The 20,109-nt window shown below is 39.6% G+C and overlaps 1 protein-coding gene across 2 annotated transcripts in view; it reads left to right on the top strand.

Annotated features, from left to right (window-relative positions):
• The first annotated feature begins 8,229 nt into the window (after positions 1–8,229).
• rab3gap2 (RAB3 GTPase activating protein subunit 2 (non-catalytic)) overlaps positions 8,230–20,109 on the top strand; it is a 23,559-nt gene continuing 11,679 nt past the window's right edge. For both annotated transcript variants that reach the window (XM_073467184.1, XM_073467183.1), the window contains exons 1-19: positions 8,230–8,567; positions 9,507–9,595; positions 10,146–10,263; positions 10,341–10,422; positions 10,753–10,800; positions 10,921–10,996; positions 11,149–11,250; positions 12,697–12,796; positions 13,408–13,506; positions 15,657–15,805; positions 16,385–16,464; positions 16,911–17,003; positions 17,115–17,254; positions 17,465–17,660; positions 18,040–18,183; positions 19,242–19,324; positions 19,412–19,476; positions 19,585–19,675; positions 19,873–19,994. In XM_073467184.1, the coding sequence (XP_073323285.1) occupies positions 8,459–8,567; positions 9,507–9,595; positions 10,146–10,263; positions 10,341–10,422; positions 10,753–10,800; positions 10,921–10,996; positions 11,149–11,250; positions 12,697–12,796; positions 13,408–13,506; positions 15,657–15,805; positions 16,385–16,464; positions 16,911–17,003; positions 17,115–17,254; positions 17,465–17,660; positions 18,040–18,183; positions 19,242–19,324; positions 19,412–19,476; positions 19,585–19,675; positions 19,873–19,994 (1,986 nt within the window). In that variant the 5' untranslated portion in view covers positions 8,230–8,458. The remainder of the gene's footprint in view (positions 8,568–9,506; positions 9,596–10,145; positions 10,264–10,340; positions 10,423–10,752; positions 10,801–10,920; positions 10,997–11,148; positions 11,251–12,696; positions 12,797–13,407; positions 13,507–15,656; positions 15,806–16,384; positions 16,465–16,910; positions 17,004–17,114; positions 17,255–17,464; positions 17,661–18,039; positions 18,184–19,241; positions 19,325–19,411; positions 19,477–19,584; positions 19,676–19,872; positions 19,995–20,109) is intronic.

Here is a 20,109-nt window from a genome sequence, read left to right as displayed (position 1 = left end):
GACATGGGTAAATTATGCAAATATTTTAGTATATTTACTCTAAAAATGCGAACGAACGTTCACTGATCAGGATAACCAAACAGTAGTCAGACAATGTTAGCTGGAGAACATAGTTGAGTATGTAGCAGCTAAAAAGCCAGATGTTTAACTTAGAATTTGGGAGAGACCATAAATAAGCTTAAAGAGGGTGGATATTGAACTTAAATTCTCTGGATGTCCTCACTAGCAACACGTCCTCATACCTAGATTGAATAGGTTGATTGCCAGTGACTTCCAAAACAACATATATCAATGTCCCTAGAACCACATGACTGTTGCAGCGTACCGGATACAGGCACACAAACCTTTGTCATACAGTCACAGTTTTGTGAGGTTTAGGTAACAAAACTACTTGGTTAGGTTAAGAAAAGATCATGGTTTGACTTAAAATAATTGTGTTACTCAGTAGGTGATTTGTTAATTTTTAACAGGGGGGATGGCTCAATGGGAGCACCACCCTGCCTCGACACACCTATGTACACCTCCCAAAGGACATTGTTGACGCCTTAACCATAACTGTGACATCTCTAATGCTACAATTCCATTTGATCCAGTTATCTTCCTTCTCTCCCTACTACAATTGCATTTTTATAACTGTATTAAAGTAATGAGTAAATACACCTTTAAATTGTATGCAGGCAGGATTTTCTCATGTTTCTCACAATACACTACAAGCAGGGTCATTTTAAGTTACATGACCCACATGACCCCTTGGAATTTTTTACCATCTAAATCCTTGAAGGACACACAATGAACATTGTGCAAAATAGTAGAGCCTGACCGATTTATCGGTAGGCCGATTTTATCGGCCGATATTAGCCTATCACAGATATATCAGTTTCGGCGTATATATTGTCCGATATGCACCGTTATGAAAACCTTATATTTAAAAACTATAATGCAGAAAAACATGCTTGGGATAATTTAAAATTGGTGTAATGACATAGTTTGTCCAGCAGAGCGCGCTTCAACTAATAAAACAGCTGGTGTCAGGAAATGTAACAGCTACCTCACTAATGGTTAAACTATAAACCAGCACAAAAATGACAATTACCAACATAACATAAGCCACCATGTTCTGAACAGGCACACTAAAAACACTTACAAAAAGTAACATTTTAGTTTTAGAACAAGCAAACTTGTTGTGCTCCTCTACACGAGAGACACGCTGGGAATCCACCGGAAGCTGCTCTATGACGTACCATCATACCATGATGTATAAAGAGAACCCAGCGGGAACGTTTCAGAACCAAGCCTTTGGCCCAGATTTTGTTGATCTGGTCATTTTTCGTTTTTATACAATCGAAAGTCTGCACAGGGTGTTTTATTTTGAAAATTGACCGGATGCTCTATGCCGTTCCTGTGTCTCTGACTTCCTGCCGACGCGATCTGCTCTGTGCAGCTTGTTGCGGCTTCCACTGTGCGCCGTCGATCGCGGCCGCTTGTGATTTGTAACACAATTTCTGCTACTAGCGGATGGAGAGTGATGGCAGGCTAACAAGGGGGATGCTTTTTGGTAATTTTGCTAACAAGGGGGACGGCATCCCCCCTCAAATTGCCTACTGGTGTTACTTATGTATCTCAAGTTAAAGAAGTTACGTTACATAAGTGATATAAGGTAACTACATTACTTTGTTAAAATACCTTACTGTTGCCTTTTGGTTTCACACGGGAAATGAGCAGCAGTATCCTGAATGAATGTCCTGTATTTGCTGACCCATCCATCCACCCTGTCCTCCACGCAGTCCTCTTCTCCTTGCAGACTTTATCCTTCTTTACACTACTTCACCTGATTTCCTCCTTTGCTGCCGTAACAACTACTACAGTCACCAGAGGTCACCACCTAACAATAAACGTAAATATCGGTTGTAATAAGCTGCTTGCACAGATGCCCTATTTGGATGTTTTACTGATGACAGCCTATTCATCAGGTGGGCACGACCACGACTCCAAAGAAATGGTAGATGTTGCTCAGTAACTGCTGGATGTGTAAATAAGCAACTGTTTCTTAATAAGTTCATTATATCAACTAAAAAGGTGATGATGTGTTATCTATGCTCACAATTTGTTTCTCCTGCCCCCAAGTGGCCAAATAATCCATTATTGCAGGTTTGAATGTGCAATATGTAAGAATTGGCCACCTGTTGAATTCGTACTCCCAACAAACTGGGGCAGCATATCATTAGAGTAACTACTAACTCCTGCTAGCTTTATTCTGATTACCCATCCATGACTGTAGCTACTTTAGCTTGTTATATCAGTTAGCTGAGTGTTGGTGGGAGAAAGAGGTCTTCATGCCTGGGGCTTAGCATGCTAACTTCAGCTGATAACTCTGCCACGCTATACATAGATGTCTTTGACATAATGTCAGAACTGTTATTTTCCCACATTCTGTTGATATTTTAGTTACATTTTGAGTGTTTTAAACTAAAATTCTTACATATTGCACCTTTAAATATTCACGACTAAATAAGCAACAATCAAAGTTAAAGTTTTGGCCTTTAAGCGTAAAAAGTTTAACAAATTAAAAATAAAAATAAAAAATTGTGCTTCTGTGTTTCACTCACTGTGTGGGTATAGTTTGATCAGATTTGATTGACAGTTGCCTTGTAACAGAAACAAATAACTCAATATTGTTAAACCCTGATTGGTTCACTGAAGTATATCACCTTTTCCAACAGAACCCCTCTCACTCCAAACCAGTGAGAAAAGCATGGACCAAATCTCTTAATTGAAATGATCAGAACTATTTAAAGTTTAGCAACTAAGTTTGTGTTTATGACGGGCCCCATAACTCATTGCAGGAAGCTGATTTTTCATGGCCTTTAATCATGTCAACAGTTTAAAAGCTGAGGACAGCAACATATTATACTCCTTTTTGGAGAATTATTGCAGCATTACTTACTTCGTAATTCTTCAGAATTTAGCAAGCAATGAGGGCATGTAGACAGGAAAAATATTCTTTGACTTGTCTCAGTCACTCTCTGTGATGGGACTCAAAGGGAGGATTCATAGCCAGTGTTGTCTGCTGATTAGCTCAAAAAGGGAGCTACAGTATATATACTTGTTTTTTGTGGTTGTGAATGCCCTCATGCTTATTTTGCAATACCCACAGGTAGAGGAGGATCAGAGAGTCGCGTGTCTTCAGTTTCACACCCCTTAAACTTTGCACATTTCATCACAACATCAGCACTGATGATTTTGTATGGTCAGGGGATTTTTTTTTGAATGTGATTAAATGAGGATAAGCAATCAGGAGATGTTTGTGCTTCTGAGATATATGCTCCATTTCAGTTTACAGTACCAGCATAACCTTGCAACACACAGTTGTTTAACACGTAGAAACTTGCACTGCAGAGTTCAGAGAACAGATTTTATTTGTCATAAAACAATTACAACATGACTCTTTGACCTTTGGATCTATATTATTGTCTTAGAGTTATTCATAAGCTTATATAGAACTGGATTCCACACATAATAAAATTCAAACATTGACATCTGGAATGCTGATTGCAGCATATAAATAGTCACATTTCTATAAAATGCCTCTTAAAAAGTGGGTCAAGTGTAAAAGTAGAATAATTTTCACACAAGCTTTTCAGTTTCAAAAAAGAGTTCCTTCCAGACCTAGATATGGTAATTGTGGACATATAATATATCCTTCATAGCAGCACTGTTAAATATCCACTATCCACTAAATTAGTTAGGAGGTATCAACATTCAATATATAAGAATGCAAAAGGACTATGACTTCCACAACATGTAAGAAACAGAGCAGAAAATGAACCCTTGATGCGATGAGCTGCTAAAATTTTACACAGATGTGTTGAATGGCGCAACAAGCCAGCCACCATAGGCCAAAACTAACACATGTTCTTTCAATATTATGTGAGAATAGTCAAAATTGCTTTGACATTTTTAAGAAATTTCATTAATATGATGCCAAAATGATCACACTCAGACATCTTTAAAGAGAAGAAGCCTAATATTGACCTCCCTGTGACTTGCATGGTTTTCACACTGTATGGGTATGTGTCTTAGTACTATTCATTTAGGGAGTCAGATTATGCAAGAAGTCCTGAAACCAGACAGCATGCTGGCCTCTGTCCTTCACGCTGCACTACTTCCCGCAAAGTTTGTGTTTCTCAGACGTAGAGTTTACTTGTGAAGAGATTACATCAAGGCAGCATTCAAGTCTGGTTGGCAAACACTCTCAAAGTCAGATCACACAGCAACCAAATCACTTAATATAAGTCACCACTGTGTCTTACATGGCAATAAAAAATAATTAACTCCTCAATCAAAGCACTAGAGGTGAATAGGGGAAACATTTTAGTGAAAGATATCACATTTAAACTTCCCCAGCTCATTACTTTCATTTAGACAAGTATTTTTACTTTACTATATTCTGACATTTTAAGTTTAAATGAGGCCTATCTGGTTGAAATGCACTAAATTACATGAATTTGCAGTACAGAAAGCTCAATAGTGGATAAAGCCAGGCTTTGTTTCATTTTGCCGACATATTATAATCAAAAGGTTTTTTTTTATTTTTTTTTATTTCATTATTTTTTGGGACTTTGTGTGCCTTTATTTGATAGAAAATTGGAGAGTTGACAGGAAAGGAACTTAGGGGTTGGGGAGAGAAAGGTGGGGGATAAGATGCAGCAAATGTTGCCACAGGTCTGGCTGAGACCCTTGACAGCCTCGGTACATTGGATCCACCATATGAATCTCCATGGTACCTTATGACGTGCACATCACTCAACTGTTTCTTGGAATAGCTATCAAGACACTTACAACACAAAATAATCCTCAAAGTGCCTGAGGTCTTATAACAGTGACTAACACTCAGTTTATCGGAATAAATCAATGCCATCTCGCTTTGTGTATAGCAACACGTCCATCCTGGGATAAAATGATGCCAGCTTCCTTCCTTGTCAACAAAGGAAGAGGGGGAACCAAATGGAGAGTTGTTTCTGTGGACTGTAAAACAGCTGATGCAACAACAGCTCCACAAGCAGTGGCACACAACGGGGAAATGTGAGTGAGACAGGCCCAAGGACCTTTCTGACACCCAATTGTTTCCTGAGTTTCTGTGTCCGGCTTTCCGGACCGGAAACTTTTGGACACCCCCCAGTGAGTTTGTATTTGTGTATTTATGTGTGCATGCACTGACTGTGTGTGCGTGCGTGTGCGTGTGTGTGTGTGTGTGTGTGTGTGTGTGTGTGTGTGTGTGTGTGTGTGTGTGTGTGTGTGTGTGTGTTTTGGATGTTCGGTGGGATTGTTAGTGAAGATGCAGGAAGTACACTGGCAAAATGCCCATTGCTTTTTAAAGAACATAGGAAAAGATTAGAAAGAAAGACGCTGAGCAGTGTTGAACAATGCCACTAACAGCTGGTTATGTTGACCACAGGCATTACACTATGTTCACAGAGTAGTATCCTTGACCTCTGACCCCACAAGACTCCACCAATATGAAAATCCATATGGGGTCAAATAGTCCGAGAGTCACAAAATACTTTGAAAGAACTAAATGGTTTGGCCTCGGGAACATTCAATTTCATAGCATACAGAGTGGTAATAAATGGTGAATAGATCAAAAGGACAGTGTTAAATAGGCTGTGACCAGTTTAATGTAACCATTTAGTCAGTAGCAGGATTCCACTATGAAACTGTGGACAATTATTTAAAGAAAAATGTTCCCTCAAATACTGTCTGCTGGCAAAAGCAGCTTGCATTTTTGGGGATTTTCTTTGTTGTATAGTGGCATATCTTTTGTCATTCCTGGGATAATTGGCCACATTTTTTATAACATTTATATATTTCCATTACCTATAATATCAGAGGAAGAAAAGGTATTTAAAACATTTGTTATAATTGCCAGGTTTTCATGGCAATCCCTAGAATTAAAAAGCAAAGGCCTTTTTGCCAGAGCTGCCATATGTTTTACAAAAACCCCACATAACTCAAAACACAACAATGAGCAAACTAAGAGAGAATACCACAAACTGATTAGATTAGATTCATGTTACCTTATTTTTGAAAGAAAAGCACTGTTTTTTCAATGAAGATCACATTAAATGAATCAGAAATACAGTCTAGACATTGTTAATGTGGTAAATGACTATTCTAGCTGGAAACGGCTGATTTTTAATGGAATATCTACATAGGTGAACAGAGGCCCATTTCCAGCAACCATCACTCCTGTGTTCTAATGGTACATTGTGTTAGCTAATCGTGTTAAAAGCCTAATTGATGAAAACCCTTGTGCAATTATGTTAGCACAGTTGAAAACTGTTGTGCTGATTAGAGAAGCTATAAAACTGGCCATCCTTTGAGCTAGTTGAGTGTCTGGAGCATCAGCATTTGTGGGTTCGATTATACTCTCAAAATGGCCAGAAAAAGAGAACTTTCTTCTGGAACTCGACAGTCTGTTCTTGTTCTGAGAAATGAAGGCTAATCCATGCGAGAAATTGCCATGAAACTGAAGATGTCCTACAACGGTGTGTACTACTCCCTTCAGAGAACAGCACAAACGGGCTCTAACCAGAATAGAAAGAGAAGTGGGAGGCCCAGGTGCACAACTAGGCAAGAGGACAAGTACATTAGAGTCTCTAGAAATAGACACCCCGCAGGTCCTCAACTGGCAGCTTCATTAATTGGTACCCGCAAAACGCCAGTCTCAACGTCCACAGTGGAGAGGCGACTCTGGGATGCTGGCCTTCTAGGCAGTGTGGCAAAGAAAAAGCCATATCTGAGACTGGCCAATAAAAGGAAAAGGTTAAGATGGGCCAAAGAACACAGACATTGGACAGAGGAAGATTCAGGAAGAAAAGTGTTATGGACAGACTCAACGAAGTTTGAGGTGTTTGGATCACACAGAAGAACATTTGTGAGACACAGAACAAGTGAAAAGATGCTGGAGGAGTGCCTGACGCCATCTGTCAAGCATGGTGGAGGTAATGTGATAGTCTGGGGCTGCTTTGGTGCTGGTAAAGTGGGAGATTTGTACAAGGTAAAAGGGATTTTGAATAAGGAAGGCTATCACTCCATTTTGCAATGCCATGCCATACCCTGTGGACAGCGCTTGATTGGAGCCAATTTCCTCCTATAACAGGACAATGACCCAAAGCACACCTCCAAACTATGCAAGGACTATTTAGGGAAGAAGCAGTCAGCTGGTATTCTATCTGTGATGGAGTGGCCAGCGCAGTCACCAGATCTCAACCCTATTGAGCTGTTGTGGGAGCAGCTTGACCGTATGGTACATAAGAAGTGCCCATCAAGCCAATCCAACTTGTGGGAGGTGCTTCAGGAAGCGTGGGGTGAAATTTCTTCAGATTACCTCAACAAATTGACAGCTAGAATGCCAAAGGTCTGCAAAGCTGTAATTGCTGCAAATGGAGAATTCTTTGACGAAAGCAAAATTTGAAGGACAAAATTATTATTTCAAATGAAAATCATTATTTCTAACCTCGTCAATGTCTTGACTATGTTTTCTATTCATTTTGCAACTCATTTGATGAATAAAAGTGTGAGTTTTCATGGAAAACATGAAATTGTCTGGGTGACCCCAAACTTTTAAACGGTAGTGTATATATATATATATATGTATGTATTTTTAGATACACTGGGCAAACCTCTTTCTGAGCAGTGCTGGCTGATATGGTGTAATTGTGTATGGAGTGCAGGAAATCAAACTCTCAGTTGTTTAAAAAAAACACTTGTTTTCATTCTTCTTCATTAAACTGCATCAGCATGATACACCCCAAAGGGACAGAATGAAAACAATGGCAACATATACCATGCAGTTCTGGTCCTGGTAGAGTACAAAGAGCTGAAGATGAGCATTAGGGGAAAAACATATGGGAGATGTGTTAAAAGTAAAAGGCACACGCCCCAGAAAGCCACCTGAAACATGTTCCTCTACCACCCTCTGGTGATGTAACTATAACACTACACTTTTTAAATACCAAAAAATCATATTGTTGATTTAAAATTCTGAATTTATATACCAAATTTAAAATGTTGGCGTTATTCTGAAATATTATTTGAGGTGTTATTTGTAAACAAATGCGTCTTATTCTGCTTTTATTTTGAAAAATTTCAACTCAGCTTTTACCCGGAAACACTCAAGTGTTATTATGCTAACGGTGTGTCATCAACACATCAGACTATGGTGGGAACTGCAAATGTTGGGAAAAATAGAGTATTAGATTCATCTTACTATTTCTTTAGGGGATAGTTCAAGACAAGTAAGAACTAGTGTCTTTGTGAACAGGCTGTCATAAAGTTAACAAGATAGCAGGACTCAAACTGCTAAGCTACGTTGATCTTCTTCCACAACTGGACTGTTAGCAAGCAGGCTAACTGGCTGATTCCCTGTCTGCTTGGGACCTGACGGGAAGCGACAGAGATGTCCTGCAGCTTTGTAGAGTTTTGTCGGCTCCAAGATCTCAAAACGGTCAGGGACTTTTTGTTCCATAGTCAGAAAACCGAGCCAGTGGAGGAGAAGAATCTAACAGGTACCATGGATAGATGTATATAGATATATATCTTTAGCATGCTACAGCGTTTAACTGTTAAGTTAAATGACAACACTCGTGTTAGCTATCTTTGGTACTAGCTAGTCACAGTATAAGTTAGTTACAAAGTAACTGCTTACTAAGATAAAGACTATACATATAGCTAAATAACGTTATGGCAAAGTGTCTTGCTATTTCATCCGTCGCTTTGTCATCCACCCACTGTTCGATATTTTTAGGTTATTTCCCTGAAGCATAACCTTCGTCAGCCCTTCCTTTTTTGCAGTCTCTTGTATTGTCTCGTATCGTTAGCAGATGTCTTTAACACATCTTCAATCACAATACGGCCAGGTACAATATCCAAATTGCAGAAGCCTCAATTTTTTGTTGTTTAGATGTGTAGCAAAACCCCATTGTAATGAAGTACTGTGGTGCTGCAGAGATGTCCAGGCCTACAAATCTTGTTCTCCAGATGTGAGAAAACATGTTTGCCTGGTACAGAACCCAGCAAATGTCACATCATCATGATTTTTGTTTCTTTTCTCCAAAACTGAGAATTGTGATGCAATGTGTGATCATTCCCACTAACAATGAATGGTATTGCAATCAGGATATCTGTAAAAAATTAATCACAATATGACAATCATTTTGGTCTTTTATTGGAACTTATGTTGACTGGTATGTCTGCTGTGTGTTGACTACCAGAAATGTGAATAACCAGTTAGTAGGTGCCTGGTTGTTTAAAGTTTTCACTTTAAAGCTATAAATCTTTCAATATTATTGGCTTTGTTTTATGATGTGATATTTAAGGAAACCGAGACTTGAGCAACAGGACATCGACCCAATTCCTAACCTCTGCATAAGCTGCTCCGTCAGCATAGTGTCAAAAAATTAAAAATAATTGTAAATAAATTTCCCTGTTTCCTTTTCCTCTAACAGAAAATGAGCTTGCTTGGGACACCTCTGACTGGGAGTCGGCGTGGGATAGTGGTGACAACAAAGAGGAGGAAGCCACTTCTGCCTCAAAGGTCTGTCCTTTTGTATTTCAGCATCTGTTTCAGGTTTTCATTTCTGGCATTGCAAAACTGCTTCAGCTGCTAACAAACATATGGTATTAATTCATCATATTTCAATGGACAATATATAAAATATTGCCCATTTTTCCAATAACTACCCTATTTTTTGTACTCAGAGTATTTGTTGAAACCAGTTGATGTTGGAAAATGTCAGGGGAATTAAATAACATTGAAAAGCAAATAATGAAATTTCGGAATAGAGCAGAATATCTAATGAGTGCTTGATTTCCTTCTAAAGCCACCAGTAGTGTACTGTAAACAAGCTTACAAGCAACAAAAAAAGAGCAAGGGAATATCACTCACCCACCACCAGACCAGGGTTTGCCAGAGTAAAATAAAAGAGAAATTGGGGGGAAATTCCTTAATAAATTGATCAAAAGCAACAGTTTGTGCAACTTTGTCCAACTTTTGAAACTGATCTGAGGTGTTGTATGTGGTTATTACTCACACCATTTGCAGATTGAAAGGTTCCCTCCCACTGACACTCCTGTTTGCCCCACAGGTGGAGGAGGAGACCACAGTGCAGAGTAGACCCTGGCTACAGGACTGTGTTGTGTCCCTGTCACCTTGCTCTGACCTGTTAGTCTTGGCACGTGACCAGAAGGCTGCCTTTCTTTCAGGTCAGATATTCAAACAAACACTCATATCTAAGAGCACAGAGGAGTTTTCATATTATAATGTTAATTGATTTTTCCAGCTAAGTGGCGTTCAGTTGACAGCGGCAGAGAGGAGATGACCCTGGCTGTGTCCTGGACTGGAACCCTGAGCAATGACGAAGGGTAAGAGTCAAACTAGACTAACTTGAGAGGGAATGGAAATGCTGAAACGTATAACAAAGGATAAGTAGAATAAGGAAGATAACAAAATATTGGAAGACAGAAAGCAAGAAACTTAAAGGTAAAAATTAAAATGAAGTACAAAAGCCCAAAAAAATACAGAGGATACAGTCGGTTCACTTTGAAAAGGGATTGTTCAATCGCTGGTAAACAAGTGAAACATGAGATAAAGAATAAGATCAAGACTTGAGTGTAACTCTGTTAAGAGTGTAACTCTGTAAAGTGAACTGACATTGGACAATGCACTCTGCTTTGTGTGTTTTTTCACTACAGAGAGTGTGTGAGCAGCTCTATCTGTATACCACTGGCAAGCCAGAAGAGGTAAGCATTACTTATAAAAGAAATGGAGAAGGTGTCTGTGGAGGTGCAAAATGCTTTTTTGTATGTATATATGTCATAATGTGTGTGTGTGTGTGTGTGTGTGTGTGTGTGTGTGTGTAGGAGCTCCACAGGGCGGCCAGACTGGACATGTGTAGTAGTGGGTTTCACCTCTGGCTATGTCCGCTTCTACACAGAGGTACCTTGTTAATGTTATTTCTCCTTTTTATATACTTTTATCCTGTACAAAAATGTACTTTGTCAGACAATCAGCAGAAACAAAAGGAAATTAAAACCATTCAATACTCAGGAGTGAACGTATTAAATGTAACATCAGTTGTTTCTGGTCAGAATGGGGTTCTGCTCCTGGCCCAGCTGCTGCATGAGGACCCTGTATTGAGGCTCAAGTGTCGCACATATGAGATCCCTCGTCATCCTGGAGTAACTGAGCAGGTAATGTACACGCTAAACAATCAGAACTGTTCATGAAAATGATATTTAAATTCAAAGGAATAGTTTAACATTTTAGAAAATGCACCTTTTTTACCTATTGCCAAGAGTTAGATGAGAAGGTCAATAAGACTGTCAATAACACTGACTGAGACTGGTAGCCAGCTGCTGAAGCCAGCAGCTGGCTACCAGTCTCAGCTGGTTGCAGACTCCCGGAAGTCAATTCTCGAAGTCAGAAATAATAAATGAGCATAACGTGTTAATTAGTGAGCTTTCAGTAAGTTCAAATAGTTTTCACCTTTGGACCAGGGCTGCACAATTAATCTCAATCAATAAAATGTTATCAAAATCACTATATTTGCAATATCCAATTCGTAGGAGCTCAAGTAAAATGTTTGGCAAAAAAGCATCATAATGAACTACTGTAGTGCTGCAGAGATGTCCTGGCCTACAAATCTTGATCTTCAGATGTAAGAAAACATATTTGGTACACAATCATGATTTTAATAGTTTTTGTAAAAAGGAAAATGGAAATGGAAAACGGGATGAAAAAATTATCATTCCCACAAATAATGAATCATCATCACAATCACCTGTAAAAATAATCCCAGTATGACTTTTTTTTTTATTTTTATTTTTTTTAACCATATTGTGCATCCCTACCCTGGACAGAGCCAGGATAGCATTTCACCTCTGGTTCCAGTCTTTTTTATAAGCTAAGCTGCCTACTGGTTGTACCCTCATATTTACCATACAGGTTTGGTATAAATTTTCTGCTGTAATTCTCAACAAGAAAGCGAATAAGTCTATTTCCCAAAATGTTGAACAATTCATTTAGCGTCCTCCCTGGAGTCTCCTTTCACTATCTTTCACTATCTTTCAAGTGTATCTCAAGTGCATGTTGTCCGCTGCCTCCTCCTTTATTACCTGTTCTTTTACTCTTCTTTACATCATATTTGACTCTTGCTTACTCTCTCTCTTATTATTTTGCACTGTGTTATTACTCTCTCTTGCTGTGTTCCTCTTAGTTGATGGTTAGGTTGGAACAAAATTCATTGAATGGTGAGATAATTCTTTGAACTTAGGAACGACGACTGCAAGAACGATGATTTTGATTTTTTATTAATCATTCGATTATATTCTTGATTAATCGATTAGTTGTTTAAACTATTAAATGTCAGGAAGTGGTAATGAAATGCTGATCAGTGTTTCACAAAGCCCAGGATTATTTCATCACGTCTTGTTTTATCCACAACCCAAAGATATTCAGTTTACTGTCATAGAGGAGTAAATAAAATAGAAAATATTCACATTTAAGAAGCTGGAATCACAGAATTTTTACCTTTTTTCTTTTAAAAATGACATAAACTGATTACTCGAATATCAAAATAGTTGGCTATTGTTTTAATATTTTAGAAATTGATAATTATTGTCTTTATCTTATCACAGCATGAAGAGTTAAGTATCCTCTACCCTGCTGCTTTGGTCACCATCGATGGCTTCAGCCTCTTTCAGTCTCTGCGGGCCTGCAGGAACCAGGTTGCAAGAGGTGCTTAACTCAATCCTGTTTACGTGTTTTATGCATCAAGTATGTCAGCATCGTCAGTATGTGCGTTTATTTACCCAAAAAAACTACAAGAAGTCCTTTGTACTGTGTTAAATTAAAGGTAAGTTGAAAAATATTGGCATATCATTGCATTATTTTTTATGTACGTTTTACACAGTGTCCAATCTTTTTGGGATTCTGGAGTATTTACAGTGTGTGTTATATTGTAGGATGGGAGTCATAGGAGTCGTGTTAAATATTCAAGTATTTTTCAGTGTGTTAACTGGAGATGTGTTTTTCACTTGCTGTCTTGCTGGATAGCGTTTGCCACAAAGCATTCAGGTACAAAGGAGACATACACACAACTACCACTCACACAGTCCCACACACACACACACACACACACACACACACACACACACACACACACACACACACACACACACACATACACACACACACTTACACAGTTTCTAGAAGCTTGGTAGCCAAGCTTCAGAGCATCTAGTAGTGCTAAATGCAAGGTGGGCCTATTAACTAGAGGCAGTAGTTGATGACATCCCTTGTCAAAGATTTGCTAATCAAATGGTAAATCAACTGTGCTTTGCCTCCAGCGGCAGCAGCAGGTAGTGATGTGATCCAGCCTCCTCCCCTGGCCTATAAGAAGTGGGGTCTGCAGGACATGGAGACCATTGTGGACCACAGTAGTGTCGGTAAGAGACTTTTATTATTATTTTTAAGAGAAATTGATTTTGTTCACACTGCTGGTGTTTTTTTACCTACCCTTGATTTACCACTCCATCACAGGGTTTAAGTGATCAGAGGGGATCTAATTTTTTTTGCAATTTTTTATTGCACATATGTCTTGTTATTCTTGAGTGACTGACAAAATTCTCACAATATTTTGACAATAACAACATCCTAGGGAAGGGGCAAACAAAAAGGTAAATGGATTTGCATTTCTATTGCGCTTTTCCAGTCGACTGGCCGCTCAAAGCACTTTACAACACTTTTCACATTCACCCATTCACACACACATTATCTTGCTCGACATGCAGCTGGGGAGTAACGACAAGGCGGTCCAGCAAAATATTAGTGAGTGTGTGACATTTTTTTTGGCCGAGCACAAAAAATCATGGCAATCTTGAGTTCCAATGTTGGAATGTTCCAATTTCTACAACTCTCATTTTTCTTTGATGGAATGAGCGGAACACATACTACTTTGTCACATCATGAAGTGTGCTTCAATAATGAATTTATTATAGGTTCTTCTGAAAAAGTGACCAAATCTGCTGGGTCAAAAATATACATACAACAACTTGAACAATCAATGTAGGTGATTATAGAAAGTTGTTTCAATCAGATTTGCTTTGTGGCATGGCCTCTTAACTTCTTCGGAGTGATTATGATTGATAACAGCTGATGACTTTTCTGGGTTCATTTTAATAGGGCTTGTCTGATACACCCATTAGACTCAGCCACCAGCATTATAATGGGGAAGTGTAAGGAGCTCAGCATTGATCTTGAAAAAGCACATTATTGATTTGAACAAGTCAGGAAAGTCACTTGGAGCCATTTCAAAGCAGGTACAGGTCCCAAGATCAACTGTGGAAAAACTGTTTGTAAGTATAAAGTGCTTGGCACAGTTTGTTTGTGTCACTGCCATGATCAGAAAGAAAACAGAAACTATCACCTGCTGCTGACAGAAAATTGGTCAGGATGGTCAAGAGTCAACCAAAAACCCCCAAAAGGCAAGTCTGCAGTGAATTAGAAGCTCCTGGAAGACAGGTGTCAGTGTCCACAGTCACACGTGTCTTGCATCGCCATGGGCTGAGAGGCTACCTTGCAAGAAAGAAGCCCTTGCTCCAAACGTAGCGCCTTAGCTTGACAGAAGTTTGCTGCTGATCACATGGACAAAGAACGAACCTTCTGGAGGAAAACTCTGTAGTCAGAGGAAACAAAAATTTAGGTTTTTGGCTACAATGACCAGCAATATGTTTGGAAGAGAGAAGGGGAGGCCTTTAAGAACACCATACCTACTGTCAAGCATGGTGGTGGTAGTATCATGTTGTGGGGCTGTTTTGCTGCCAGTGGATCTGGTGCTTTTGATGAAAATAAATGGAATAATGAAGAAGGAGGATTATCTCAGATTTTTTCAGGAAAACCTAAAATCATCAGCCATAAGATTGGGTCTTGGGTGTGGTTGGGTGTTCCAACAGGACAATGATCCCGAACAAACATCAAAGGTGGTAAAGGAATGGCTAAATCAGGCTGGAATTGAGGTTTTGGAATGGCCTTCTCAAAGTCCTGACTTGAACCCGATCGTGAATATGTGGACTGTGCTGAAGAAACAAGACCATGCCGGGAAGCCAACAAATTTAGTTCACTTCACTGATTCTGTCAAGAAGAGTATTTAAACATTCAGCCAGAGGACCAGAAGCGTTTGGATGGCTGTCCAATTGAGGTGAAAATGGCCATGGGACATTTAAGCAAATATTAGAATTACTTTATGTATATTTTTGACCCACCACATTTTCAAAAGACCTTTAATAAATTCATTATTGAACCAAACTTAATTGATGTCTTTTGTGACAAGGTAGAGTGTGTTCCACTTATTCCATCACAGAAAAATTAGAGTTGTAGAAATCATTGGAATCTCAAACCTTCCATGATATACATGTTCTTTACAAATGTATGCAAACTTTTGACCACGACTGTATGTGTGCACTATAATGAATAAAACGTCTCATGCAGTTGAAGAGATGGTGTTATTTAGAATAAAATGCCAAATTAATGTTTTTTCTGTCACAGCAGAGTACATCTCTGTTCATCCCTGTTCTCTCTTCATCTCTCCTGCTGTTAGGCATTATGACGCTGTGTGTGTTTGACCAGATGAGGAATGCATCTATCTTGGGGGGATTTAATGCTTCAGTCAAGGGCAGCCCCCCTGCCATGTGCCAGTATGTGACTGTGGGAGGTGGGCCGTACACAGGCTTTTACTATGCTGTAGAGGTGAGTGAGTGAGAGAGAGATGGAGCAAGTCAAGCTTTTTATTTCCGATAAGAATTTTGTCCAAGCAAAAATGCTGTCACAATATCAGATATTCACTACATGGTTATCATGATCACACGTATTCATGACAATGATGTTATTGCGATATCTAGAAATAAAAAAATATCAGTTGAATTTAACTTCTACTTTTTTTTACTGTGTGTTTTGTGTCTTTTTTGGCAAATAAATTGTAACTCAAAACGAGTCTAGGGAGGTGGAGAGAAAGTCTGTAAGCATTATTGTACAAAAGCAAACAATTACACTTAATCAATAGTGAAACGGCATCCAGATAAACTGACAAAGAAAATATCCACATGGCATAACATCGGCACTGGATTATCTACACGGTATTATCGTATGTGTATTATCCACACAAGAATGGTATTTATTCACAGTTATTGTCTATACCAGTATATTGCAACACCCCTAGTACAAGTGGTGATAATGACATCCAAAGGACGATGCAAAGACAAGTGTGTAAATTAATGCTTTTTTGAGATTCAATTCAGCTGTTTGTTGTGCCTCTCTGTCTGTGTTCAGGGAAGCTCCCAACCTCTCCTCTCTCATGTGGCTCTGGCTGTGGCCAGTAAACTCACCTCAGCTCTCTTCAGTGCTGCCAGGTGTGTATGTGTGTGTAAAACCAAGCTTCCGTATTTGTATAAGCAACATTATCTGCATTGATTAACAGTAGTTTTACCAAAACATACAGCAATTTTTTTTAACGACAAACGGGGTTGTCTGGTGTTTCAGTGCATCTGTGATTTTGTTTCCTGCAGCACTGTTGACAGTCATCTGCTGCTTTAACAGCACAAAGCAGCCCAATCAATACTTTGAATTATCGCTTGTTCTCTTCTCAAAGCTTAATCCATAAAGAAGGGTAGTTTGCTTTCATCCTCCGAGTCTCCTTTCACTCTTTTTCTAGTGTATCTCTAATGTATGTTGTCTGTCGCCTCCTCTCCTGTATAACCTTTTCTTTTACTTTTCTTTACATCGTGTTATTCTTGCTCACTCTCTTTCTTACTATTTTTCACTGTGTCATCACTCTCTCTTGCTGTGTTCCTCTCAGTGGATGGTTAGGTTGGAACAAAAACAAGAGTGAAGAGGAGGCTGTTCAAAAACACAAGCCCAAGGTGGAGGCTGCAACACCGTTGGGGATCAGGTACCAATCTTGATATCTCAGCACAAATATCCCCTGTTGTCTCCTATTGATATTGGCAGCATGAAGCTTGTTTCATTATCCTCACTCTCAAATCTGACCTCTCTCCTATAGATTTGGTCTCCCAGACTCACGGCGCCACGGCGAGTCCATCTGTCTGTCCCCCTGCAACATGCTGGCTGGAGTTACAGACGACTTTGGTCGAGTCACACTGCTGGACTTGGCCAGGGGCATTTGCATTCGCATGTGGAAAGGTGAGGATAAAGTAGAGAGAAAAGACCAAGGACTAAAAAGTGATTAAAATAGAGTTGTTTTTGTTTTTTTATTCTATATTCTATACTGAATAGGTTAAACGCGGAGCCCTGCTAAGATATACAGCTTTTATATCCTTCTTGTATATTTCCTTTCTCTTCTCTCTGTTGAGAGATGAGAGAGATGAGAGTAAGAGATTAATTTAATTGCAGGTTACCGAGATGCTCAGTTGGGTTGGCTGCAGGTTCCAGAGGAGCGAGGCGATCGGGAGTTCTCCCCCTCCTCTGCCCTCCCTAGACGCCATGCTCTGTTCCTGGTTATCTACGCCCCACGTAGGGGAATCCTGGAGGTGTGGGCGATGCAGCAGGGGCCTCGAGTCGGAGCCTTCACAGTGGGCAAACACTGCAGGTATAAACAATGCAACTATAAAATGAAGGTGTTAACTTTTACTTACAGCTGTTTCTTCACAAAAAAACAGCACCTGTGCATCCTCATATTTAGCAAACAATAGAAGCATATAGACAAACTGGAGAATAGCACACAGTAATGTATATTTAAAAAGAACGATTAAATGGTTAATTGTTTGTTATAACCGACAAATGTGAAATCCAGCTTCTTAAATGTAAAGAATTTGAAGACGTCACTTCAGGCTCTGAGTAACTGCAATGTGCTTTATTCACTCTGTGTGTGTGTGTGTGTGTGTGTGTGTGTGTGTGTGTGTGTGTGTGTGTGCGCGCGTGCGTGCGTGCGTGCGTGCGTGCGTGCGTGCGTGCGTGCACACTTACAGGTTGCTTTATGCGGGCTACCGTCTGATGGGGGTGAATAGTGTGACCAGTCAGGGCTGGCAGCTCCACACCCAGCAGGTGTGTCTGCTGGATCCCATCACAGGAGCATTGAGGACAGTTAACATCCCCTTCCACCTGGCCCTCAGGTTGGTACACAGACAGAAAGACACACACACACACACATGCATAGTAACCTCAAAGATAATGCAAATTAGCATGTTTTATCTCACTTATTTAAGCCATACAGAAAACAATTACTCAGTTAGTGTTTTTGTAGGGATTGTTGCAGATTTCTGCACACACACTAAATGCTAAAGAATGTTAAAGGTCCCATTTTATAGAATTTAAGATTTCCTGTCTTTTCTGAGACAATGCTAGGTGCTATATAAATACTGTGAGTATCAAAATTGTTGAGTCCCAAGGGACCAGGAAATGGGCCAGATGGGTCCTGGTACTTGGTCCAACACTTCACCAAATCGTAGTCTTCAGTGTAGGCTGGAATCAAGAAATAGGCTCGAAGAAGACCACTGGAGAGGTGCAGAGTCTGGTACAAAGGAGTTTACTAGGTTCTACAAGGCAGCAACACCAACAAACAGTGAGTTTGGTCCTGGGAGCAAACTAAACAAGTTCTCTCTGCACTCCTGCTTTTATGCTGAAGGGTCTCCACCAATTTCTTAAACACCCGCCCCTGAGGGCCAATTCTAATGGTGGATGACATCGCCCGATTTGTCTGTGGCCCTTGTTATTGATTGACCTTTCTTTCTTATCCAACGCCTACCTCCATTAGGTTCGTACATTGAGTGTCTGATTATAGCTAAGCTGTAAAGGTACCGTCGGTACCACTCTGTGTGCACTCTGGATACATGTTTCTTTTCTCTTCACCCAGAGTATGTAACAGAGGATTATACGTGAACACACAGTATAATAATAATAAATTTTTTCCACAACAAAATCAATAGAGAAATGCACACAACTTGGATTTAGGAACTGCATCTTTGAAAGAGCTGTCAGGACTTCTGTAATGTTGTGATGTCACAACTACACAGTTACCACCCTCAGCCACGCCACAAGGAAATTTAATTGCAACTGCACTGGTTATCATTTACTTTTATAGCCAAGGTTTTCAACCAGAGGGATACGTTGTCCACAGTCAAGCTGTTAAAGATAGGAATCCATCCATTGTTCTGTGTTGTCTTCATTTCAGTGACAAGAAGAGCGAGCGAGCCAAAGATATACACCTGTTAAAGAGACTGACTACTCTACTCAGGAGCAGAGAGGTGGAGCCTGGTAAGAGATACAAGAGCAAAAGTGTATGAGATGAGAAAGGTGTTAATCTGTGTATTCCTGTTTGTTTTTATCCATCTTTTCTTTCAGATATTTTGGAGAGTGAAGCTAAAAGTGTGCTGCTGGACATCAAACACCCTGCCATTAAGAAGCAGGTTTGACCAAAGATACAGTACAAATGACCTAACAATAACAGAGAGGCAAATTATCTTCAGCAATAACAGCCAAATTTGTAAGTGCAATCTTTTTACACTTCCTTTTAGGCATTGGAGTCTCTGCTGTCAAATAAGAATCCTCCTGTCTCTTGTCTCACTAACATCACATGCTCCTTATATGACACTCTGAAGAAACAAGGTAAACTACCAGTCTATTATTAAGAAGAAAACAGATTGTTCTGTTCTAAGATGTCATATTAAGACCAAAGTGTCATGAACTGATTTCCAAATAATTTGCTTGGGTAAATGCCTGAAATGTAAAATGATACACATGTACATATCATACATGGTAAGACACCAGTGGTCTTTATTTATGCATTTGTATTTGTGCATTAGACCCCGAGGAAGTGGATGATGCATTACTTCAGTTCTGCTCCTCACAGCTGAAACTGCTTCAGCTCTATACTGACATCCAGAACCTGCACTCTGCTGCAGACACAGAGACCTGCTCAACAAATGTGAGATGAAACACACATACGCATACAGAAAACTTGTTAAGGTTACTCTCATAAGCATTTTTCCAAGTAATAGTAATGAGGTTTGTGGTAAAGCCACCAATTGGGTCAGTGTTGT

Source organism: Pagrus major, chromosome 5 (genome assembly GCF_040436345.1).
Source record: "Pagrus major chromosome 5, Pma_NU_1.0".
In the NCBI taxonomy this organism is placed as follows: domain Eukaryota; kingdom Metazoa; phylum Chordata; class Actinopteri; order Spariformes; family Sparidae; genus Pagrus; species Pagrus major.
This window is presented reverse-complemented; position numbering and strand designations above follow the sequence as displayed.